At 39.3% G+C, this 26033-nt stretch overlaps 1 protein-coding gene across 1 annotated transcript in view; it reads left to right on the top strand.

Annotated features, from left to right (window-relative positions):
* The first annotated feature begins 807 nt into the window (after nucleotides 1–807).
* ALKBH8 (alkB homolog 8, tRNA methyltransferase) overlaps nucleotides 808–26033 on the top strand; it is a 30308-nt gene continuing 5082 nt past the window's right edge. The window contains exons 1-9 of the mRNA XM_072403148.1: nucleotides 808–900; nucleotides 7493–7639; nucleotides 13388–13628; nucleotides 14915–15037; nucleotides 15704–15799; nucleotides 17043–17147; nucleotides 18461–18531; nucleotides 23305–23411; nucleotides 25573–25724. Of these exons, the coding sequence (XP_072259249.1) occupies nucleotides 880–900; nucleotides 7493–7639; nucleotides 13388–13628; nucleotides 14915–15037; nucleotides 15704–15799; nucleotides 17043–17147; nucleotides 18461–18531; nucleotides 23305–23411; nucleotides 25573–25724 (1063 nt within the window). The 5' untranslated portion in view covers nucleotides 808–879. The remainder of the gene's footprint in view (nucleotides 901–7492; nucleotides 7640–13387; nucleotides 13629–14914; nucleotides 15038–15703; nucleotides 15800–17042; nucleotides 17148–18460; nucleotides 18532–23304; nucleotides 23412–25572; nucleotides 25725–26033) is intronic.

Below are 26033 nucleotides of genomic sequence, written 5' to 3'. Positions count from 1 at the left end.
GGGGGCGGTGCTGCACTTTTTAAAAAAAAATGTGTTGCACTTAAAAAAAACAAAACAGAATTTTTACCTTACATAAAAGGGTTGTTTACCGTTTTATGTAGAGTAAACTTTCTGAGTTTAGGTACGCTTAAAGTATATAGTTGTGAGCGGGTACATTTGTTTTATTACTGGAGAAGATAGACTATTATGGGAGTACCTGGGTGATTCAGCAAACCTGGAATGGATTACTTAACACTCGTTTGCTATTAGTAGGTAAATGTTCTCAATCCTAGACCAGATCCATTACAGGTTTGCTGAATCATCCAGGTTTTCCTATGATAGTCAGGCCTATTGTCTTGTCTGTCTCGTTTGGTTTCACATTAAATGGCAGACATTGTCTCTTCTGTCCAAGATTTTTCGGCCTTGCGGCCTATGTACACCTTTCCACCTCACTCATAAAGGTCGAGGCAGCACTGTGTGATGGGGTGGATATCTTTCTGTTGAATTAAGAAGGGCCTTGTCATAGGTCACATGTCAAGTCCCTGTCACGTGACTTCCATAGGTCACATGAGCCAGCTCTACTCCAATCACAATCCTTTCGTCTTCATTCAGAGCTACATTGAACCTTCTCAGTCCCTTGACCAGCAATAATAAAACTCCCAAAGATGGCTCAGTAAAACAATTTCCTTTTTAAATATGTGCAGTTTTTATTAAAAAACCAATAAATCCAATCCTTAGCTATTGTCCTCCAACAAACTCCTTCACAGAACATCCCCAGCGGAGCACCGCCCCTCTCCTCATGTCACCGCCCACTAAGTACGCAATGTTCATCATCACGTACGCAAGGACTATCCTCACGTGACTTTTCGCTCGTCTCGCGAGATGTGGTGTTGAGGCAATATGGCGACGCCCGTGTTGCAGGTATGGGATTTTTTCATATCATCTATTAGCCGGTCTCTCGCGGCGTTTTCTCCCTGGACTGTAGCAGAGCGATGTCTGTACCCGGGTTGACGCTACTAGACTCCGCTGTCAGTGCATACACCGGCTTCTGGCGTCACATGACAGTGTTTATATACCGAGTTTAGTGATTCCAGCACTGATATATGGCTCTGTGTCCTCTCAGTGTTGTTATTAATGTGAAGTGTTGCAGGATAGGACGTGGTAGTTATGCCTGCTGCACTGTCAGGCAAATAAATAGCTGCGTGTGTGTGTCAGTTAGTGTTCAGCTTTACACAACACATCAGCCATGTCTGTAGTATTCTCCTTGGCCCTGATCTGTAGTGATTCTTTCTGCCTCACAGGCTTCAGTGACCTTTGACCTTGAAGACTGAGGACTTCCTGTTAGTACAGGGTGTCATGGACACTCCCCCTGATGGGGCATTGCCATGGAGCCCAGTATTGACCAATGTAATAATACATGAAGCATTGCTAAGGCCTGCACAGTGCGGAGTATGAGGACTCTGCATGTTGTATGACCAGCTTGACATGCACATGGTATGATTGACATCTATGGTCATGTGATGAGCGGGGTCTGTAGTCTCCTATCTAGACTGCAGATCGAGATTTACTCAAGTTGGGTCCTTCATCAGGTATCCTCTCCTAAAGGTGGGATCCTCTCAGGTTGGTGAAGAGGGACCAACAAGCGACAAGTTAAAGAGGAACTAAACTCAAAACTTCCCCAAAACAAAAAAAATCCACCTAACTTCAATCCCACAGAGCAGTCAATCGATCCGGGGGTCTCTTCCATCGGGTCCCGGTATCCGTCTTCGCGCTCCAGGTGCCACCATCCTCTCCTCTGCTTTCAGGTTCTTCACCCAGGCGTGAGATCGGGTGACGTAGATGGAAAAAAACTTGCTGATCTCACTGCGCATGCGATATGCTCGGGCATGCGCAGAGAAGGAGCACCCAGGAGCCTCTCAGGATGCGTGATGTAGGTATCCCAGGAGGCTCTACACTCCCGTTCATTCTCGCTCCCATTCCAGTGTTCTCCCCAGAAATTTTTTTCAGCCGGGTGGTAGGAAGCTGTAGCCGGGTGGTAAATAAGGGGGTGTGGCAAAACACGGCAAATTTAGTGCTCCCAGTTGTTTATGCCATGGGTATCCCGTAACCTCTTATTGTTTCAGTGTTCTACCTTCTCCCAATTATTTGTTACAACTTTGTAATGCACAGATGTTCCCCACTTGTACCTATATTTTTGGTTTCTTAGACCTCCCCATTCCCCAATTGAAGTTCAGAATGTTAGATAAGAAGACAGGAATGTGTAACGGGGGGCAGGGAAGCCCATTGTGATGAGCAGAGTGTTTTATGTTCTAATGATGCTGTAGTAATGAGAATGTGAGGGGAGAATGTGCCCGACACTTGCACCTATAGTTTCAGTTTTGTACCCCCACTCTCAGAGAAATTGGTGTACAAAGAAGAGAAGCAGACGATAGTTTCATAGGCATAGATTTGTGACAGGTAGGTATATATTTAGGGGCCCCACCCCAATGCTCCTTGCTATGTTAGTGGCTCCGGGGTCCCCAATTTACACTTTTAATTTAGGACTCCTAGTTGCACTTTCCTCTGAAACAGCAACCCCCAAAGTTCAATTTTCATAACTTACATTTGTGACCACCATATCTTGAAATTCTTTAAAGCTGGGGGGCTGAAATTGTAATAACTAGTATCTATGAGGGTCCCCTGTACACCCTGAAAATTACAGGTCATTGTGACATACAGCTTAGTTGATATGGAGGTTTGTACATACAGAGCTGTGAGGATGCAGAATGACATGCAGACTATACACACACTGGATACATTCACAGGCAGTTTTTTTTAAATAGAAATCTGAGCTTGTACTATGAGATGGGGGCGGGGCTGCCTGTGTCTCCTTCACATGAAGGCTGAACTGTGTGCTCACCTCTCATGGAAGAAGCAATTCTCTGAATGAATGACACAGAGCACGGAGCAGCCTCACTGAGATCCGTGCATCTGAGGATGAGAGCTGCTGAGAGCTGGGCGGGGTATTCAAATCAGCCGGGCGGAGCAACCGGCTAAAAACCTCTGGGGAGAACTATGCATTCATTCGAAGGCGGTGCTGCACCCTTTTTTTTTTCTTTAAAAAAAAAAGGGTGTTGCGTTGAAAAGAAAAACAAACAACAGAATGTTTACCTTACAAAAAAGGGTTGTCTACCCCAACAATATGTAATATTCTATTTAATGTACAGCGCTGCGTAATATGTTGGCGCTATATAAATCCTGTTTAATATTATTATAATAATAATCCTATTATGGTTTATGCTTTCCCTTGCAGATTGGGGGAAAAAAAATCACCCCCCTAATGGGTTATTATGTCAGCTCAGCTGTCCTTGGAAATTGCTGCACATGCTGGTGGCTTTCTTTGAAAATGACAACATCATATACAATGTTCTCTATAGAAATGATTAAGCTGGGTGGGAAAAAGCTGTAGGCCGATGGCAACCCCTGTATTGTGCCCAACTATTCAGTAACCACCCAAAAATATCTGGCTGGTTACTGAAAAGGGCTGGGTGGTGGGGGGCAACACTGCAATATTTTTTGTGATTGGAGTTCAGGCTATACTAACACATTAGATGTTTCTTGGCTAATACAAACTGCCTGACAGAGTACAGAGTTTGTACAATGTGGTTAATGGGATCCATGAATGACAGAAGATGAAAAACCACAATGGAAGTAAATTGGAGAGAGAGCGCAGCAGGGAGCCTCTTGCTCATTCTCCCCTCTCCCCATCTCTGGTGAATTTTCCAGTCATGCGTGTGTATGTAGCCTAAGAGGGGACAGAATCACCTGTAATATGCATTTATAAATAATAATTACATGTAGTGTTTGTTGTGTTTAATATCATTATTATAAACATCTTTTTATATACTTTTTAAAGAAAAAAAATTGCATTCTTGAAAATAAATACCCAAACCTGGACCCAGTAAAGTCCAGCTTTTGAGGCATTCCTGTTGCCCCAAGTAATGTGGTATGCTGCCTATAATTGGATCAGCCATTCTCAACCAGAATACTTCCAGTGGTTGTTCAGAGTTCCATGTTCCTGACCTCCCATCTGATGGATGGTGACATTTGCCAGAGCCGGTAGGATGACACTGATGATATTTTGAATAACAAAATAAGGGGCAATTCTTTCCACTGACCTCCAGTAAATGTATTTTATTAGAGGTTTCCCAGGTCCTGTCATTTTTTTAAGGGTTGAGAAATACTGTTTTAATTTGTAATAAGCATGAAATACCCCACGTTCGCTTACAACACTTCTTGAAATCCAGGAATAATATACTGACATAGAAAGATGCAAAGCAAAAAGGAGAAGTTAGAGAGTCACTTGCCTTGCTATACAATGTTGCAATCATATATCAAATGCAACAGCGGCCTAAATGCTTAGGTTAGTGAAACGGTTTATATATTTGTAATTCATCTGTGTACTTAGATACTTGCCTGGAGCTCTGCTATAAAGATTTGTTTAGATACATTTCATTCCTTAACTGTTATCGTTGTAGAAAATAAACATTTTGTATTGTATTAACTGGCTTGATGTTTATGGCATTCTGCATCTATGTGTTTCAAATATTTTTGCTTCTTCCCTGAGTTCCGAATTCATATAAGTGTGTGATTATACAGGTTGGTGTACTATAGATTCATTCATTCATTCATTCTACATGAACCTGCATTGCAGCATATCGCATGATAAGGTGAGGAAGTCCTGTCTAAGCTTGACAACACCGCTCATCCATAGGTACAGCTTGTGAGTGTTGTCACCCTAGTACAGGAAGTGTGTTACAAGCTGGATCAACAGGTGAAAATGTTCAATACCTGATGACAAGGGATGTCTAAAGCACTACAAGTTAACTAAGTGCACATCATCATAATCTTCCCTCGTGCACTGGTTTGGTGGGGCCCCCCCTATGTATGTATAATTTGAAGAAGAAGTAACAGAGACTGTGTTTTTTTTTTTTTTGCGGCACAAAGAGATTGTATTATTGACACATTAAAAGCGGAGATAACATCTTATAATACAAGTCCTATATATTCGTTTTAGGTCTTTCACAATAATTATCATGGAATGACACACCAATTCGTCTCATAGCCCGACGCATTTCGCCTCTAGGCTTCCTCAGGGATTATATAGAGAGTATTATGCGAGATATATGCTCATGGGATGTTCTTAGAGGACACAGCCATGCACTGTATCCCCTCTTTTTTTCTAATAAACTTAACCCTGGATCCATTACTAAGCAGGAGACTCCTGCTTGTTTCATTTTAAGGAACATTTTTCAAACATACGAACACCCTGGATCAACACTAGCCGGGAGCCTCCTGCTTTATTCATTTAAAGAAGCATCCCATGAGCATATATCTCGCATAACGCTCTCTACACATGCCCTGAGGATGCCTAGCGGCGAAACACGTCATGTATGAGATGCTGTTCTTGCTCTTGCACGGTTTAGGGATTATAATGTCTAGCTAATCGGTCTGTCATCCCATGATAATTAATGTGAAAGACCTAAAATGAATATACAGTGCTTGTATTATGGGATGTTATCTTCTCTTTTATTGTCAATATTTCTCTGTGCTTTTCTTTCTAAATGCACATCACAGCAGAGAACATATGCTTTGATTCTCTGGTTGTGCTTTACATATCTGCTGAGGAATAAGTCACTTCTCTAATCACTTAATAGCTGAGAATAATACTGACCCATGCTAAAAGGCCAGGTATGCATAGCCTGGTGCTGGTTCATACAAATATCCCCCCAACCCCTTGTTTCATGGTTACCTGGGAACCCCATGACTTTTTTTAGTTTGATTTCCATAATGTAATGAGAAAGCCTGTCATTGCATTGTGAGAATATGCTAGGGGCAGATTTTAGCAGACAACAGTACAAAAGCTTTTTCAGTCTGAAGCCCTCATAGAACACTCTGCAGCAAGAGGGAAATAATCAGATAAAGATCATACGATATATGGCATCTGCGTTACCTACTGATTTGTGATTTTGCCCATCCAATCATGAAATATTGACAATTTGTACAGCACAGTGTGATAAGATAGGAGACCTGATTGGGTTTGCTTTTTTTGTAATATTCATAAATGTCCCTACTCCAGCCTGAAGCTAGACAGTAAAAAAGAAGCAGCAGGATTATGAGCTCATCTATAAGTCGCTGTGATCTCTTCTTTTTGTATTTTTATGTATTCATCAGGTGTTGCTTGTATACGTCATTCTGCAATAAAACTTTATGAAAACACCCACAATTATTACTGGTTATGCAGCATCACTGCACATGGGTTTATAAAAACAAAAACTGTTGGTTACATCAGTACATCCAAGTTTAATATAATTCCAAACTGAATGTGGTAGTTAGGTACCAAGTACTTTCAGTACTTTGTCATTGTAACATCCCTCGAGTAAAGTGTTAGCACAGTGCTATCGTGTGGCCACAAGACATAATAACAATGTTTCTTGGCAAATAAAAGCAATTTCAGAAGTAGAGAGCATGGATTCATTGGTGCTGCATGCAACTCTGAATCATTCACAACACACAGAGTGCTCACAATAAAATAAATAAATAAAATAAAAGAATGCTTAATATGTAATACACCATGTAATTTCTGCTAAGCACTGTGCCTCATTTCCAATAAAAAAGCATGCAATCAGAAAGGTGGTTGGATGCTGGACGTGTGAACAAGCATTGCAGTACATGCTTCATGTGCCCATCCAAACGTGTCTTCATACCAAAAAAAAAAAAAAAACCTATACCCGTATTCCTTTTCCATTGTCCTGCAATGTAGCACACAGTCATCTACTGGTGTTTGTGCTGTGGTACATTGACAGCCATGTGATTGTTTACTGTATGGATGCTTTGGCGCCCGGTACCAATGATTGGGAGCACCCAAAAATACATGCAAATGCACAATACAACATCATGTGTATCACCAAGGTCTAAAAATGACCATATGCGTTCAGAGACTGATGTTGTAGTACTCAGAGATATAGCTACAAGAAATAAATGCTCCAGTGTAGGTTGGTGGTACCTACAGAATGCAAAGAGTCAACAACAGACTTATAGGATGTATTTGGACAGAATTACATGGCATAATAAGTGCCTGTAAAGTTTAATTTTATGTTACCAAAGTTCACATATATTTCAAGTAGGTTTCCTGACAGCCCTCTACTTTGTACTGCTGCTGCACTGACTGAATGGGCAATCCTGCAATAGCCATACAAGCAACCAAAAGCAAAATCCAAAGAATGAAATCAAACATGAATCTCAGTGGCGATCTTCCGTTATTGGCTGGATATGTTACAAAGATGTTTTAAAAATGGTAACTGAGTCAGCCAATCAGCTTTCTGTGTCTCAACTTCACACAACTAAAACTGGCTTCTGATTGGTTGAGTGGGTTATTCTTGCACTATGTATACAGTGATTTTGCATAACAAAGATTACAGATTTTTTTTCCTACTGTATTGATCACATTTTTCCTTTATTTTCCCTTTTTTAGTCTTCACCAGAGCAAATGCTGCATCAAACAGAAGACACAAGAATAAAGCTCAGCAAAGAGGAAAAGAAGCAATTTAGAAAGCAAGCAAAGGCCAGGAATATTCTGCTCAAGCATGAAGGCATAGAGACCATGTCCCATCCCTCCAAGGTATCTACTATCTATCTATCTACTGTGTTCATGTCTGGAAGTAAATGGGACTTGGTTGGGACTGCTGTCCTGTACATCCTAAAGTTGGATGCGTGTTGTTTATACATAACCAGGCTTTCTAGTTGCATATATAGTTAAAGTGATTTTGGAAAATATTATTTGAGGGACTTTATTTCTGGTATTCCCCCCCTGAAATGTTTTTAAGCTGGGTAGGTAGAAGCTGTAGATGGGTGGCAGCCCCTGTATTGTGACCCAACTTTGTGCTGTGTGGTGCGCCTGGCAAAAAAGGTGCTAGGGAGAACACTGGACTTTTGAATGCTCCTATTGAAGTTGACAATTTATGCAGGGTTTTCCCCAGCCCTTTAGCCGTGTGCACCACCCACCATTTTTCAGTAACCACAAGGCCGTTTTTAGGTTATCAAAAAGTTGGGTCACTAAAGGGGCCACTACCCACCTACAGTTTCTTCCAACCCAGCGTAAAAAAAAAATCCGGAGAGAATACTGTTATGTATATAAATACATAAGAATTGTAATTCGTACAAATGTCCAGATCAATCTATACATATCCCAGGACACAATAGATATTGTGAGCTTGTTGTGGGGGATTGCTCATAGCAACAGACTTTTTAGAAGTTCATTGAGGCAGCAAAATTCAAACAAAAGTTCAGGTTCCTGTCTGGGGTATTTATTTGAGCACTAAGGTAAAAACCACAAAACAAACATTAGGTGGGTGGTAAGCCTCTGCCATAATCAGCGAGTATGCACAGCATTGTTGCTGAATATGGCATGTACCTCCTGTGTGCAAGCGCCCTGCAGTAATGACAAGTCAAGAACCAATCATCGCTGCATCCTAGGGAGCCGCCATCTTTACCACTGGCTCCACAGCAATCCTTCTCACTGGATGCTGTAACCCCTGTGCATGTGAGGTACATGCCCGGTGGCTGGCTCTGTGTGCGGCAACAGCTCACCATAGCCAAGCATTAGGCTACATGGCGTAATACTAAAGCAAGTCGCAAACTGATGTTGCTCAATATCTGAGGTGTGTGTATATCACAAGAATAGCTGCATAAAATATAATAAACATATATGTAGTTTAACTGTGTATTTAGCACTTTAATTTAAACTTAAAGCACACTTAAAAAAAAAAAAAAAAAAAAAAAAAAAAACAAATACCCCCTTTCAGGTACTTTCTTTACTCCTAGACTGTGTACAAATGTCATATAAAAGTAATTGGAACGAATGAAAAACGACCGATCGTTTGATAATTGTTGGAAAAAAAGTGCATAAGAACGAGGCATGCGACGATCGTTTGCTATCAATTGTGTGTACGTCGTGTACTGATCGTGGATTAAAGAGCACATTCACAACGAATATATATATATATACACACACAATATATTTATATACAGTATATGCGTATATGTATTTATATACTCTACAGATCCTATCCATGTCTGTTGAAGGTGAAGTCTTCCAATTGACATCTTAAAATAATGGCCTACGGCGTGATGGTGGGGTTGTGCAAAACTATAAATCCTGCCACCAACATCAAGTGAAGCACAAAATACATGACTTTTGCACCGTGTTCAAGAAAGAACCGAACAAAGTGAAGGCTTTATAGCAATCGGGCTGACGCAGAGGATCTGTTTTTAAACTGCCATACTTCAATCTTCTAGCTTTTACCTCTGATCTTGAGGAAGGTCGTTCTTCAGTGTCAAGCCTGGGAGATGACAACAATTATGCAGGGACAAGTACACAGAGCCTGGACTAGACTACTGAAATTTTCAGGACACAAGACCAGGTAAATTATCAATAAATAATTTTATGTGCAATTTTGGAAATTTCAGAACTAAATTACAAAAATTAAACATTGAATCAGTGAATCACCCCTCATAGGCAATGCTAAGCTGTCATGCTATTCTGCAATTATAATGCTCCACTTGTATTGAAGTACTGCAATACTCAACAGACTAGTTAATTGGCTGATGCTTTCCCCCGGTGCCATGTGTGCTGCTGTAGTAGGGTCTTCCTCTATTTGTGGGCCAAACGATGCACTGAAAATATTTTGGTGCAGAAAATTAGCAGCAAGCAAAGACCACCTTGTCATTTAGTCCAATATTTGGAAGCTTTTTGCTAAAATACCAAATGCATTTTCAACCACCCTCCTGGCATGAGAAAGCTTGTAGTTGAAATTTTTTTTTCTCTTCTGAAGGAATGGTTTTATTAAGCTGTCTTGTAAGGCAAATGCTTCATCTACGACAAACACAAAGTTTCTACCCTCTACAGTTTGGGTGTTACTAGGAAGGTGCAGTTGTTTATTGATCAGCTTTTGGTGGAATGGTGTAGCTTCCAGGACCCCTCGATCAGACATGCGCCCGTTTTTGCCCATATCAACCAAAACAAATTCATAACGTGCATTCACTATAGCTATTAGCACAATCCTGAAAACCCCCTTGTATTTGTAGTAGAAGGATCCACTGTCTGTGGCAGTGATCCTTACATGTTTCCCATCAATTGCTCCTCCTCAATTTTGGAAGTTCCACAATTGTTCAAAATCTAAAGCAATGGCCAGCCATTACTTTGGTGTATCAGGAAACTGAAAGGAGAACATAACAAGAGTTAACAGGCATGATAATAAGTTCTGTTTTCTTTCCTTTATTGCAGACTTCCTCCAGTGACTATGAGGAGACTCTACCTGCTGCAACGTCCACTCCAATCATTTAAGCCTCAGCCAAAAAAGGAGCCTGGAAACGAAAACAAGAGGAGCTGGAGAAGAAGAAAACATTGCAGCAAGCTTTGGCCATACTCTGCTATCAATAGGATGAGTTCGATGCCTTTGGCTTCTGCATTGCTGCAAAAATGAGGAAAATGATCCCAGAGCAAAAATGTGCAGTGGAGCTGATAGTCACTGATGTGGTCAACAATGGGTTGATGGAGCAATTCAACCCACTCTTCCTACTTATTCCTTCCCCATTCTGCACCAGCAGCCTCACCCCCCTTCCTGTATCTAATCACGCTCCATCCCACCATTATGGGACCCCCCACTTCCTCAGTTCAGCCAAGTGATTATAGTTTTGGCAATGAAAACCACCAATATTGGAGAATGTTTCAAACTTGTTTTTTTCACTTTTGTTGTTTCTGCTGCACAATGGTTTTCCCTTTGTTTGTATCGTTGTTTTTTTAATAATATTTATGTTCTACAGTTTTACAAAAAGTTGCACTTGTTTAATAAATGTTGTAAACCAAATGTGTACATTCCTTTGTGTAATAATTGTATGGGATACCTATTTTCATGTATTCATCTTTCGAGCATTCAATAATTGTGGCACACATCTCAAGGACGATGTGACCCATTACCAGTGGAGAACTTCATGTCCCGCAGAGATCTTCCAGTGACAAGGGATCTGAACATGGCGATTAACCTCTGTTCAGCTGTTATGGACTTTCGAATGCACGCATCTTATTTCTGTGGAAAAGGCCCACTGTGGCAAGTAATTTCCGGAAGCACACATCTGAAATTCTAGGGTAATTTTTCTAGACCTCTGGGGATGTCAAGCGCAGTTCCCGTAGCAGATTCTCAAAGGAAACAGTGTCTTTCAACCAATCTTTACATCACACCCTGCACCTCTTCACAACTTGTTCTTGCACATCACGTTCATCTTTTTTTTCCCACTTAGCACATACATCGTAGCAAGGGCTGATTTCTTTTTACGTGAGAACACATGCAAAGGCATTTTGCAGAGAGAGGTAAGTGAACAGTCTTCAGGACAAATGTTCATTGGCAAAATGACCGATCGTTCATGAGCACTTTCTTTTTGTCTCGCTTAGAGCCCTGAGTTCCTCAATGTCACTTCCTTCTGTACATTTATTTCCTGCATCTTTCAATCGATCGCACCTAGTGTCTGTACAGTATCAGTTAATTATCTTTTAACGATCCTATCATTACAGCATGTACAGAAACGAAAATAAACTTTTATCAGTGAAGATAGGTGATCTAGCAAACCTGGAATGGATCTGGTCCAAAATTGAAAGGATTTGCTAACAAATGATTATTTACTTTAGGGAAATTCATTCCAGGTTTGCTGGATCACCCAGCTTCACTGATTAAAGTGTATCCTTCCCAGCCTTGGGGAGCTTTAATAAATCAGGCCCAATTAGTTCATTCATTATCCTTCATTTGACAGGAGGGGGCAACATTTCAGTGCAGTTTTCTAGACACTCGTTTCAGCATCCGGGGCCGTTTGCCACCTCTGCCTCTATAGACCTGAATGGGAAGTTTAAAAATGAATTTACGGGCTTGTACGGTCATTTTTTAGGCGTTTTTGCCTAGTGCCTAATTTTCAGGTTAGTTGCAAATGCCTGCAAAAAACTATTTTTGACTAAAAATTGATCTTGGACACCTAGGTGTGTACATTGTGGGCGTCCAGGAGAGGTAACACTCATGTTTTTTACTGCATATCTGAACAACCCTAAATCTTACTAACGGGCAGCCGGTGATTACAGCATACCAGGTGTTCTAACTTCTTGCTACACGATCTTCTTAAAACAACAAAACTGCTTGGTATGCTGATCCCGAGAGATCCCCTGACAGCTTTGCTTTACCGCAGGCCTACCCCTTTATCCACAGCCCAATTTAGTCTCATGCAACATATCCTAGGAGCTGCTAAACAAAGTATTGCTGCTGCCTTGCTTTCACCCCGTATAAGATATCCTGAGGTTAAAAGATGGGTCTCCTGCATAATGACCCATGAAAAACGCACTGCTTTGCTACCAGATACTATAAAAAAAAGTTGGAAGATATCTGCCTACAATGATTGGTGAAAATCCTCCTGTCTTCATTTGATCGCTCCCTTGTTTGTCTTTGACTTTCCAAGTTTGTCTTTCATTTCAAATATTCACTCTGTTTTCCATTCCCCTTCTTTTTCCTTACCCTTTTCCCTTTTCTTTCTTTTCCTGCCTTCAATTAGTCGTGTTCCTAATCTTTTATCCTGCGCTGTCACATAGGGAGTTTTGCTTATACAATTTCTATTTTTAATTATAGTCCCTATATTTCTAGTTACTTTGTGGAATTCCCAGTTTTATTTTGGCCTTGTAAATTCAATAAAAAAATATTACCGTAAAACAACAAAACTGCCTTCAGTTGTACCTTTAGGCTCAAGGACTTAAAGCATTTTATGTAAACAAAATACAGAATAAAGAAGTATGAGGAATAATAAGTATGAACAATTTAAAATAATGAGTGAGAAAATTAGTGAAAACAAAATAATAAATATGTTGACAGATTTTCTGGTATGTTTTAGGGAAATAAGGAGGTACTGTTTAATAAGAGGGGTACAAATACAATAGATGACAGAAAGAGAATAATGTGAGACAGAATGTTAATAGGATGGAAAAATAAGAGCTGTTGCATTCATTACATTGATTTACTCACAGATGTATAATTTTTTGTACCTATTTTATTGAGACTCTGAAAGGCAAAATGACATGCCTGGGGGTTAGCATGTTTATTTACCAAGCTACCTTCCCTGACTTCCTGCCTATTGCAGCATCCTACACTGCCTATGAAGTATTATGTCATATCATCCCATATACACAGAAACTGTGCAGGCTCCAGTGGTGCCAAGAGGTATGGCTCAGTAAGTATACATGCCTGGGGGGGATATCAAGACACCATCACTTTGTCATATATGAAAATGTTATAAATTCTTTTTTTTTTACATAAAATCCATTATTACTTCTTTATTGTAGAGTCTTGTCGTGGCCAATGGCGGTCTGGGAAATGGAGTGAGCAGACAGCAGCTTCTGGAAGTCCTGCAGAGATGTGGATGTGTAGAATCTCTAATAATGCCCCCAAACAAACCTTATTCATTTGTCAAATATTCATCTACCCAAGAGGCCATCAGTGCTCATACATCACTCAGTGGTCAAGAGCTTCCATCCAGTGACTTGGAACAGAAAACGATTCTGTACTTGTGTTTTGTTGATAAAGGTATTGCTTTCCTCCGGTTATCTCTTTCTCTTAAGTGGCGTCTCTATTAGATTGTACTGCTTTCATTGAACAGCGCTGTGCAGAGCTAGATGAAAACTCATGCTGGGATCTTTGCTTTCATGCTGTAATTTAGGACAAAACAGCAGGCTATTTTAGGACTGATCTAGCAGAATTACAGGACCTGAGAGCACAGCTATTGATTTTGTTTATAAGTGCTTTAAAGCATTCACTTTACACCTAAACAGACTGTGAAGTTGATTTTTTTTTGACCTACGTGGAATAAAACATCAATACAAACTGATTTTAGCCACACCACTTCGCAAGTTCACTGTGTGCTAGTGGTTTCAGTAGAGAAAGCCTTTCACCTTTTTTTTTTTATTATGTAGTGCATTAAAGTGCAAATAAACTGTATTTGTTGGCGATCTTCTGCCATATTATACCTGCTGATTATGGCACTGGCCTACCTGTGTGCAGGTGTCATTCAACCACCACCTGTCCAGGAGCCCATCATCGCTTCATCCTCACAAGCTTCCATCTTTCCATCATCTCCACGAGATCCACAGAAATCCTCTTTGGCCGCTGCAAGGTTTTCCCTAGCCCCTTTAAACTGGGCCCACCATCTGGCACCTTTCAGTAACCACCTGGCTGTGTTTGGGTGGTTACTGATGAGTGGTGTCACAATATTGGAGTCTCCATCTGACTATAGCTTCTTCCCACCCAGCTTAAAAACATATTAGGCATGCATGCACGCACAGTAGTTACATTGTCCCCGATGACTGTAAGTAGCACTGCCACACACGGAGCCAAGCTCTATACTACATGGTTTTTGTTATTTTTAGTTTAGGTCCATTTTGATGATATGCCTGGGTGAAAAAGTACCTAAAAAGAAGGGAAAATTACCGTATGTTATCTTTACCCCTCTTCTGCCCACAACAAACAAATGGGGATGGGGTACTGTTTTTCCATGAAGGAAATCTTCTTACATGAATTATCTGTGTCCCATGGGCGTCTTCCGCCATCCTCCGATATGTGCCATGGGTAAGGACAGTGGCAAGATTAGTATAATTCTCTTTCTTTTCAGGTATGTTTTTAACCTACTAAGCAAAGGTGATGTGGGGAGGGGGGCTTGGTGAGTGTAAGCAGAAAAATAAGTAAGCCTCTGTCTCCTCTGTCGTCTGTCCTGATGCTCTCTGTAGCAAACATTTGTTGTTTAGGTGAAGGTTGTGTACAAATGCAAAGCAATATATTAAACATTGCCAAAAAAATATTTTCACTTTTGTTCACAGTTGAAGTACAGGAGTTGTCACCTCCAACCTTACCTCCTGGTCTGATCATTGTAGAAGATTTTATCTCTCCTGAAGAAGAATTGACTTTGTTGGAAAGCATTCGCTGGGAGACAGATAACTGCAGTAAGTATACAAGGTAAAACATACAATTCAAAAAAGTTACCAAGGGTCTAAATTCAAGGTTGGAACATAAACATTTATAAGGGAAGATGTGTTTTGTGTGCCTACAATCTTTTATTTTGTTTATTTTAGAACATTTTTTAATCAAATGCAATAAAATTTCAAACAAAAGTTTTTTTTTGGTTTTTTTTAGAAATAAAAAAAATAGTGTAGACTATTATTGTAAATAAGTGTAAACCAGATTGTCCACTTAATTTGGAACAGAATACTAGATGCCAGCCAGATGCCAAAATATTTTTTAAATAAAGAAAAAGTAGACAAAAAAGATCTTTTTCGGCAAAATATATTGAGTTAACTTGGATAATAGGCAAACAGTTAGTCACAATAACAGTTTAAAGACCCTGACAACTCAATGCTGACACGCTTACCCATTTAGCATATAGGCATGAATAGTTCCAGTACCATTTCGTCTAGTGCCACTGCGGGTCTTCACACTGTTATTGTGACCAATTGTTTGCCTATTATACAAGTAAAACTCACTATATTTATCTATACTTTATCTAAAATTTCAATAGGAACACAATTAAACACTTCCATCACATCAAAAAAGTCAAGCTTTTGGTAAATTAGAAATAATGCCTTAAATAATATATCATTTATATTTTGCAGACCAGAAGGCATTAAAACATAGGCGAGTAAAGCACTTTGGATATGAATTCCGATATGATAATAACAACATAGACAAGGACAAACCTTTACCTGGAGGTAAGTTTTAAGTATGACACCTGTAGAATTAGTAAATAAAACCTAATCAGAAGTTGCAATAATAAAAAGAAAAGTTGTGACTGGAGAGATATATTTTAAAGCTGAGCTCTATACACAGGCAGTCAATATACATTATTGTACCATTGTGTCATTGTGGTCTCAGTACCTTTTTGGATACTTCGAAAGCACTAAAGTAAAGCACTGTATTTATTTATTTTGTTGCAGTCCGTAACAAACTAAATAACACTGTACATTGTCTTATTTTGAGCAGAGTGGGGTAGGATTTTTATCAACATGATGGCTCTTCATTGCTGAAACAGCTGTGTTGGTGCAAACCATAAAAAGAAGAAAAAGTCAACATTGGTGTATTTTCAAAGATCAGAAAATGTAGCTCTCATGAATGGAGAAATATCCACTAGATGGAGCATGATACAGTACTTTGGACTCCAATTTGTTGCTTCTTATTATTATTACCCAGTATTTATATATCACTGACATATCACACAGCTCTTTACAGAGTCCTTAGCCATGCCACTAACTGTCCCTCACAGGGAATCACAATCTAATGTCCCCACCATAGTCATATGTCATTAACACAATCTAAGGTCAATTTAGGGGAAGCCATATAACCTAAATGCATGTTTTTGGAATGTGGGAGGAAACCCACGCAAACGTGAGGAGGACCTGTAAGCCCAATGCTGATAGGTCTCCGAACCTGGGACCTAGCGCTTCAAAGGCCAGAGTTCTAACCTGTGAGCCACCATGCTGCCCATGGAATTTTTAGCATGTAGCACAAGGAAAGACTTGATATTCAGTAAAGTCTCTTCAGTCTGATAATGACGCTGCTAACGGGAGGACATAGGGAGGAAGAATTGAGTGGTCGAAACTATTTAGTTCACATCTAGTTTAAATGGGTCCCAGAGGGCTCTTGTGCAGGAGCAATATCATTGTTCATCAGATTTGGTATATTTTAAATGAGTGACATCACTATCCTCTAAATGTGTTAATAAATAATCAGAAAACCCTGCCCATCAACAGCAGCACATCGTCCAAATGTACATATATATATATATATATATATATATCACATATTTCTGTGGTATTAATCAAGGCTTCTGTATTATCAGTGGAAATAGGATATACTACATTACTTCTGTCTCAGGCTGATGTATTTTTCATCGTATTTATTTTGTAGTCATCCACAATATAACCATAGTGTGTAATAACGTTTCTGTATTCACAGGTCTCCCAGAATCCTGTAATGCTGTACTGGACAAATGCCTCCAGCAAGGGCTTATAAAACACAGGCCAGACCAGTTAACAGTAAACCAGTATGACCCGGGACAAGGTGAGGAAGTAGAAATAATTGTCCGAAGAAGGGACAAAGCACTAGGTTTTTATGTGGTTAATTTTAGTATTAATGTGAAAAGTGAAAAGCAAATATAAAAATGCCAAGTACATTGATGTGTGGCAAACAAAACTCCCCTTTTACTATGACCACATAGTTAGGATGCTTTGCACATATAAGCTGTTTTTCTCATATAAAAGCACTTGGGGTTCTATTTAAAAAAAAGGGAATCTAACATTCCCTTAAACATTCCTTGGTGGGAATCGATTATCACCATTGAAACACATGGACCTGGAAGATTCCTACTAGGGCATGTGTGAGGAAATGTCATATTCCCTGCTTTATACTAGAGCTCTTGGTGTCAGCCTTATCAGCATTGGACTGCAAGGAACATTTGGTTGGGCGGCGCAGTGGTCAGCACAATGAGCTTGCAGCATTGGGTTTCTATGGCCCAAATACCACTAGAGACACTGGACCTGTCTTTTTAAAGCTCTCTAAGGCTGGAGAGGATACACTTATCAGTGAAGCTGATAAACATCAAACAGCAAATCACGCTGAAGAAATCCATTCCAGGTTTGCTGGATCACCCAGCTTCTCTGGTGAAAGTGTATCCTCTTCAGCCTTGGAGAGCTTTAATAAATCAAGCCCGCTATCTGCATGTAGTTATCTTTCCCATGTGTTCTATGTCCCTTTTTGTGCTTACCAGGTTAACTGATTTTCCTGTACACCAAGCAGACCACTTGAAAGAACTGACCATAAATAGATTCTTTATTTCAACATTCCATATACCAAAAGTGATTGATATCAGTATTAGTTGTTCAGTTTTGATACATTCTGTTGACTGTACAAATATCTGATCTTTCAAATAAAAAATTTAGTTCTATTGAATTTTAGAAGCATGGGCACATACCAAATGATAGACCGATTGAGGAATTGAGCGAACATATAGTGATTGTTTGGCATTTTAATACTATAAAATGTACTGTTCATCAGTTGTGGTATGTGGTGGTATGATTGAACGGTCAACATCTATCAGATAAGTAAATTGAATTGAAAATCAATGTAATTAAGTTGATTCGTGTATGGCTAGCTTTATTTGTTGTGGAGTGTACATGATTAGTGGATCAAATTAGGGAGAGACATTTGTTAAGGGTTGGCACTGGGTACGTAATGCTTTTTGTTGCTTTGCTACAGACATTGCCATAGAAATGATTGGGAGGAAAAGAAGCTGTGCTCACAACCTTTCTTAAAACATAACTTATTGTCTACAAGCATTCTGTAAAAATGACTTACACATTCCCCCTGTTTCCCAGGCATTCCTCCACACGTCGATACTCATTCAGCGTTTGAAGATGAGATTGTGTCTTTGAGTTTAGGAGCAGAGGTAAGTAGTTCCTTATGGTCTTTAAGTAACTAAAAAAATAAACATTTATCTTTTGTTATCTAAAATGGGAAGACTATAAATGTAGAGCCTGTCACTTTAGGACTTTGTGTGTATGGCAACTGGACAGCACAGCTTACACATTGCATGGCATTTAAAAGACTGGGTTGACAACTGATCTTTTTAACATTTTACTTTTTTTGATTTGGTGATGTTTATAGCTAAATTCCTGCCTTCCAGTCTAGCCCCGTTTTACATGCTCTTTAGTAGTAGTCCTACAAGTCCACATCGTGTAACTTCCTATGATATTGTGGCACCAATGCTGTACTACTCCTGAGTTGAGAGCAGAGTTGCCAAGCTGATAGCTTGTCACTCCAGACCTGGCCTCACCTTGTCCTTCTCACTCCTTTCTGGAATGACAGCATTGCCTCCATTGCACCCACTGCAGTGTCTGGGAGGGGGAGTATGTTGAACAAAAAAGTAGGAGGATTTGGCTCAGTCAGGGACACATTTTTTTTTTACTTTATGAGGTGATATTTATCATATCAAGAGTTAGGTCATAATGCAGGGGCTGCCACCTACCTGCAATTTCTTCCCACCTGGCTTAAAAAAATCTCTGAGTTGAGATGAGTGCATAGTAACTGGATTTGGGAGCTAAATGAAACCTACCATAAAATTGTATCTGTTTATGAAGCCAAAGGGGCTGCTAACATACTCTTCATTGATTTCCTAAATGGACATCCAAATTGTATTTTGATTTACCCACATTGTTGATGAGCTGAATTTTCATGAGCTGAATTCATGAGAAATAATTTTTATTTCTAACTTTGTGTGTGATCATTTGGAGTCCATGGTATCCACCTCACTGTGCCAACCTGCACCATGGATAGCTGTGATGTTCTACACGGCTAAACACAGCATTTAGGTTTTCTGTATTCAATAGTTATACCTATACCAGGAAAGCCACCAACCTTTTAGTAACTACTTTGGTATGATATGTGCCCAGTGTGGATACAAATAATAGCAGAGTTCTACTTTCAATCTATCTCCTGGTTAATGTTAAGCATAAATCTTCTTTCACATTAGGAGTAATGCAACTTTCCAGTTGTAGTTTTATTTGGCATTCAGATTAGCACTTGTTTTCCCATATATGTCTTACAGCTTGTTTTGGCTTTGTTTATTTATGTCTTTTCTTTCTGTACAGTTTGTACCGGAGCATGAAAAGTGTTTAATCGACAACAAGATTTTCTGCTCACTGTGGTCTTTCTCATTCTGATCTCAGTTTAAAGTTGAAATCAATTTTTCTGCTTCACTGGCGGCATTGTTTATTGCCAGCTCGTGAAGCTGAAATGAATGCCGCATTTGCCAACTCATTTCAATAATTGGGGAAGGATACGCTACTAAAAATTTCAGGAAAGCAGCAAAGATAAATACCATTTCCTCATTTCACACAATTTAATATAGGGTACATTAATTAACTTCCATCACAAAGAGAAAAAAAGAGAAGTTGTAATTACTGAAGAACTTCACTTTGTTGAAGAAAGTTTAATGTCTGCTTATCACTTAACACTTTGAAGCCTGCAATTCTGGTGATTGCTATGACATTTGCTCTGTTAAATCTATAAAAAATTGTGCTGTTTTTAGGAGATGCCGGAAAATAATATGATTTTTTATATGTTGGCACCTAAGTTTTTATCTTTACCAACCTTTCTTATCTTAAATCAAAACAGCAGACAAACTGTTAAATGTGTCATTCTCTTCAGTCATTTATGTGATCCAGGAACCCCTTGCCAAACAACACAGCCAAATTGATGGCCTTACTTTACTCCATTGCATCTATGTGGTGCAGTTTGGTCACTGACTCACCTCACTTAATAGGCCTGATTTATTAAAGATCTCCAAGGCTAGAATGGATTTCTTCAAAGTCATTTGCTATTTGCTGGCAAATGTTTTTAATCCTGGACCAGATTCATTGCAGGTTTCACTGATGAATGTGTATCCTCTCCAGCCTTGGAGAGCTTTAATAAATCAGGCCCAATGTGCCCAAATGATCTGACATTGAAAGATTGGCTGATTATTGATTATCACTATGTTCTCCTGTAAGCAGAGCCTCATTTTCTTATAGTGAAATCACTTTACCTCTCAAGAATTTGCAGCAGTAGAAGGGTTAATATAGAGTAGAAATGCTATTATTATTAATATTATTAATAATACTATCACGAAACAGTATATAGCTCCAACATAATATATTATATTTATATTACGCAGCACTGTACATTAAATAGGGGTTGCAAATGACAGACAGATAAAAAACAGAAAAGAGTCCTACACTCTGAGTCTTACAATCTAGGGCGTGGGGGAAGTAACACACAGATACAGATCTTTAGGTCCCAGTGCACAATTTTAGCAAGTTGTAGAAGTTGATTTTAGCTGGAGTTGAGCCTGAAATTGTTTGTCATTTACTTAAAGCAAACCTAAATCCTAATTTCAAAAAATTCTAGGGAGGTCCTTTTTGCAAAAGGAAATAATCTTACCTGCCTGATCGCAGTTTTTTTTTTTTTAAAGCAGACCCATTCTTACTTCAGCAGATCCCCTGTTCCTTCCAGAGCTTTCCTAAATTTGGTCCTGCACCGTCCTCTGTGCCGGGGCCGCCATCTTCTTCTTTGTCACCCGATTTCGCTCTGTGCAGGCGCAAGATTGGGTGAAGTAGCTGCAGTAAATGGGGGGAAAAAAGAGTGCCAATCTCACTGCGCATGCGCAGAAGGAGCTTTTTCTTCAATGGGGAAAACTTGCCAAATATTAGGCATGCACACAAGAAGCTGCTAGAAGCCTGCTGGTATGCGTGACATGGGTAAAGACAAAAGGGGAGGGGACTTTTTTTTTTGTTTGTTTTCATTGCCCATCTTCTTCCTCTTTTCCTTGTTTTGATCTTCAGCCATCTTGATTGGCTGGGACAAGAAGATGTAACTCCCGCGCAGGGAGTTTATTCAGTTCCAGTCTTCTGAGTAGGCAAACATTCATTTTCCAGCTTTGTTTTATTAACCTGTGGCCACATTGTCTCTGTTTTATTTGTTTGCATTGGAAGTGTCTTATGCTGTTTCTGCTAGAGGGTAAGATTTGTAATATGGGGATAATAAAATTTACATTGTTCTTCAGAGCCTTCCGGTGACAAATGGTCTACAGGATCTGTATTGTGGTGAGAGTCTTGACATCACCTGCTGTTATGGTCAATCTATTAGCGATGTGATGTCATGGAACAGACACTCCGGGGGTCTATGTTTAAGCAGTGAATCTGCTTTCCCTGGAGGAGAATCAATTACTACAGTTGAAACACTTAGACCTGGAAGATTCTCCACCAGGCAATTTTTCAGTGAATGTCAAATTCACTGCTTTGGAGACCTCAGAATGTGTGTCATGGTGCTTATCTTAGTTCTGGTTTAATTCCTCTAATTTTTTTGTAAAGGGAACATATTAATATTTAACAAACACTTTGTAGAGATTTTCCTGGTAAATTATTTATAGCAGTAATTATGAAGATGCAGTATGTGTTGTGTGTATGGTTTATATTGCCTGAGGCTTTTCATTTTGTAGTCTCAAATGCTAGAACTATTTTTAAGCTGGAATATTCGGAGAATAGTCATTTCAGTTTACTGCATGTATCCATGTTTTTGCACACCTAGGACGAATGTGTGTTTTTAATATAGGTCTGCTTTGTAAAAAAGCAATTAAAGCCTGTGTTGTTCCTTTGGGTGTGCACAGGCTCCTAAAGTGTCAATTTTGCCCAGTAGTGTTCAAATTTTTTTTATTTTTAATCTGAACAAGAAATTATGGCTACACAAAAGTGCCATTTTATTGTTATTTAGACCTTTCTCTCTGGCCCCTTTCAGTAACCACTGGGCTGTTTATGGGTGGTTTCAGAAAATTTGGTTCATAATACAGGGCACCCTGTATTATGAACCAAAGGGTTATTGTACTTTGCCTAGTGCTATAGTGAAGAGACAATCACCTTTTTAAGTGAATAATGAACAAAATAAAAATTATTATTAAAAAAAAAACATCAGTACTTCCCTAGGAAACTTTTATGCTGGCTGTGTATATACGGTTCAATCCTCATACACATCTATGGGATCAGTTCTGCAAGCTGGTGAGGCACAGAAGTCCCATAAAAGTGTATGGAGGGCAACTGTGCCAGAATATGTGCCAGTTTGTGGAATTGGTGCAAACATGTATTTGGGTAAGTGTGGCATACTTTAACTCATCGTGGGAGAGATGATGGGTATCATGGGAAAGTGCATTCATTCTTTTAGGTATAGCAATAGCCCTACCCTCCCAAGTCAATGAACTGTTTCAGACAGCTTGACTAACCCTTCATGTTCAGACTATCACTTACCAACATAATGGGCCTGATATATTAAAGCTTTCCAATACTGGAGAAGATAGAGTATCATGGGAGAGATCCAGCAAACCTGGAATGGATTCAGTAAAATAATTTTTTATTATTTAGCAAGCTTTTTCAATCCTTGACCAAATTCATGTTGGATCACCCAGATTCTCCCATGATTCACCCAGGTTCTCAGTATATTTTCTCTTGTTTGGAGAGGTTTAATAAATGAGGCTAGGTCTGTTTTACCTTACATAAAAACAGCAACTTTCTCATGAAGATTTTTATTTCACAGAATGAGTTTATTTTATATTTTACAGGCCTATTGTACTTAAATGTTTCTAAAACGAGGATTGTAAAAGAGGTCAAAATATTAATGAAATATTCATTTACAGATCGTCATGGACTTCAAGCATCCAAGTGGTTCCAGTGTCCCAGTTATGGTGACACAGCGAAGCCTACTAGTTATGGGTGGAGAATCAAGATATCTGTGGACTCATGGGTATGTAGGCATAATAAAGTGTGCAGGCTGTGTAATGTCATGTGTTTAAGGTTACTTTATTGTTTTTTAACCTTGTATTAGCTAGAAGTATTATGTGTCTTAGCAGGGGTTTTACCCTTCTTTACACTAAAGTTTAATTTAATTCCAGTGTTCTCCCCAGCCCCTTTTATCTGGGTGCACCACCCAGCACTTTTCAGTAACCAACCGACTGTTAGTTTTTGGGTGGTTATTGAAAAGTTGGGTCAAACTACCATCCGAATACTACCACCAGTCACCATCCGAATACAAATTCCTACTGTCCTAAATAAAATTCTGGTATGCATATGTGTATAAATATATACTTGAATTGTATTTCAGCACCTCTCTTGTAAAACAGTACATTAAGATGAAGGCTGCAGTATTGTGTCATATATCTACATCGTGACTGACACTTCATACAGTCTCATTATTTGAACAGCTGGAGATTTAATATTATTTTATTTATGAAGTGCACACTGCTGTGGAGGACATTACAGTAAGATACAGCCAAGACATACATATAACATATTCTAAGTTCTGTTTAACTGCTTGTAAGTAACAATGATATCTAAATACATTTAACACCCAAAAAACACAAATCAGTCAAGAGAGCCTCCAAACAAAACCCAAACCAAACTGTCTCAGGTGGACAAAAGTATATAGAAACTGCTGTTTAAAGCTGGATTCACATTACTTCTGTTGTGATTGGTGCATGTAAACTTTTGCAAGATGCAATTGAGTTGAGATGTGTTGTTCTTTTAATGCACTACAGAGCACAGTCATTTTTAACAGCCAGGGACGCAATAGTTTTTTTTCTTTTATCCACACTACAGTTGTAAGACTTTGCAGTATGTTGTGCTTTGTTTATGCGTCTCTTGTTTCATTTTTACTCACAAACATCCGCACAGTTCATGGCAATAGAGCAATGGAGCCTAACACTTTCACTGTAGGTCCTCTTTTTTCAGCCTGTAAAAAAAGGCATTGTCTATACATTATGGCTTTTATTCTCTACATGTGTGATAATGTTTTACTGCTGTGAAAATTGCAAACAGATTGCACTAGCAGGTTCATCTTAGAAATGGGGGCTGATTGAGGTGCTGGTTTCCTGCATTCTAATAGGACCTCCAAGTGATAATATGTAGAGGCAGCAGAAAAGATCTGATGTGATCCCTTAAAATGCTGAGGGATCAAGGAGCTGGCATCATGTGAAGCCTGTTCCTGCCCTCTCATGTCCACAAATCCAAAGAAGCCAGCTGCATGATGTACATGCTCAGAAGTCTCCCTGCTCTTACATGTTACACCAAGGAATGAGTTTAATGGCAGAGATGACCCTACAAGTCAGCCTAATCTTGGGTAAAACGTGCTAGAGAGCAGAAGTCTAAGACAGCACTTCTAAGCATGTACGGTCTTTACAATAAAGGTTTCTTCCCCACTAACTAAGCTTGACAGTGTGTGGCCAGATTCTTTGGATCTGTGGACATGTACTGGGCAAATGCCAGGATCCTGGATTTGAAATTGTCACCAAAACAAGAGAGAGTGTAAATCTTTCAATGGAAACACCTATTTGTTGACAAATGTCTTTTCTATTGCATCTATGTCACTTTCTATCGCATCTCCAGGACAAGATGTGAAGAGAAATCTCCCAACAGAACACAGGGTAAAAATATACTGCACTTGTGCTGCAAATTGTTTTCCGTTAAATAGTGCAGTAATAACAGTAAAATGTGTGTTCAATTAAAATGCATTATAGTCTCCATCCAAGGAGTAATCAGGCACATAGATTAGTTCTGTGTATGCTCAGAATGCTTGTTACTATATGACATGACAGAGGACTTTTTCTCTTTTTTTGTTTTTTTTCCCCCCAGCATTCATCAGCGTGCATCCCGCATTGTAAAGTATAGGGTCTGCTGGAGAACGAAACATCTCATAGACTGACCAGTTTATTAGTTCTTTATGGATGTTTCCACTTCATTTATTTTTCAATAGCAAAACAGTTTTCCCTTTTTCTCACTCTTAATGTAATGGCTGTACAGCTGACAGCTTCAACAGCTGCATATTGACTTTGACAATTCATTGTGACTACTAAGACCATTTTCCTTCTCATCCCTCCTCCAAGCCATGTAATTATTTCTCTTCATTCCAGTATCACTCCGAGAAAGTTTGATGTGATTCAAGTGTCAGAAGGGCAGAAAGTTGGGACTGTCGGGGGGAATACCGAGGAGCTAACGTTAAACAAAAGGGGGACGAGGACATCCTTCACCTTCAGAAAAATCAGACATGGCCCCTGTAAATGCGGTATGTTTTTTAGAGATTCTAAGAAGCTATACAGGCAGAATGTGAAAAATCTGTGATAAAGGTTAATTGTTCTATAATTTGGAGCTCCTTTAACCTGTCAATCACAACCAATCTGTGGGTGTGTAGGTATCTTAACCGGGACCAGGACATTTGACTATATATTTACAGATATTTTTTGAATGGTTCTCAGTGAAAGGACTACATTTATAAATGTTGCTACTATTCTTGTCTGATGTCTTCATTTTAAAGCATTGATATAAGGTAAATTTGTGTGTGTGATTGGGGCAGAAAGTACTTGGGTTAAGACAT

This window comes from Pyxicephalus adspersus, chromosome 1 (assembly GCF_032062135.1).
Source record: "Pyxicephalus adspersus chromosome 1, UCB_Pads_2.0, whole genome shotgun sequence".
Classification (NCBI taxonomy): Eukaryota; Metazoa; Chordata; class Amphibia; order Anura; family Pyxicephalidae; genus Pyxicephalus; species Pyxicephalus adspersus.
This window is presented reverse-complemented; position numbering and strand designations above follow the sequence as displayed.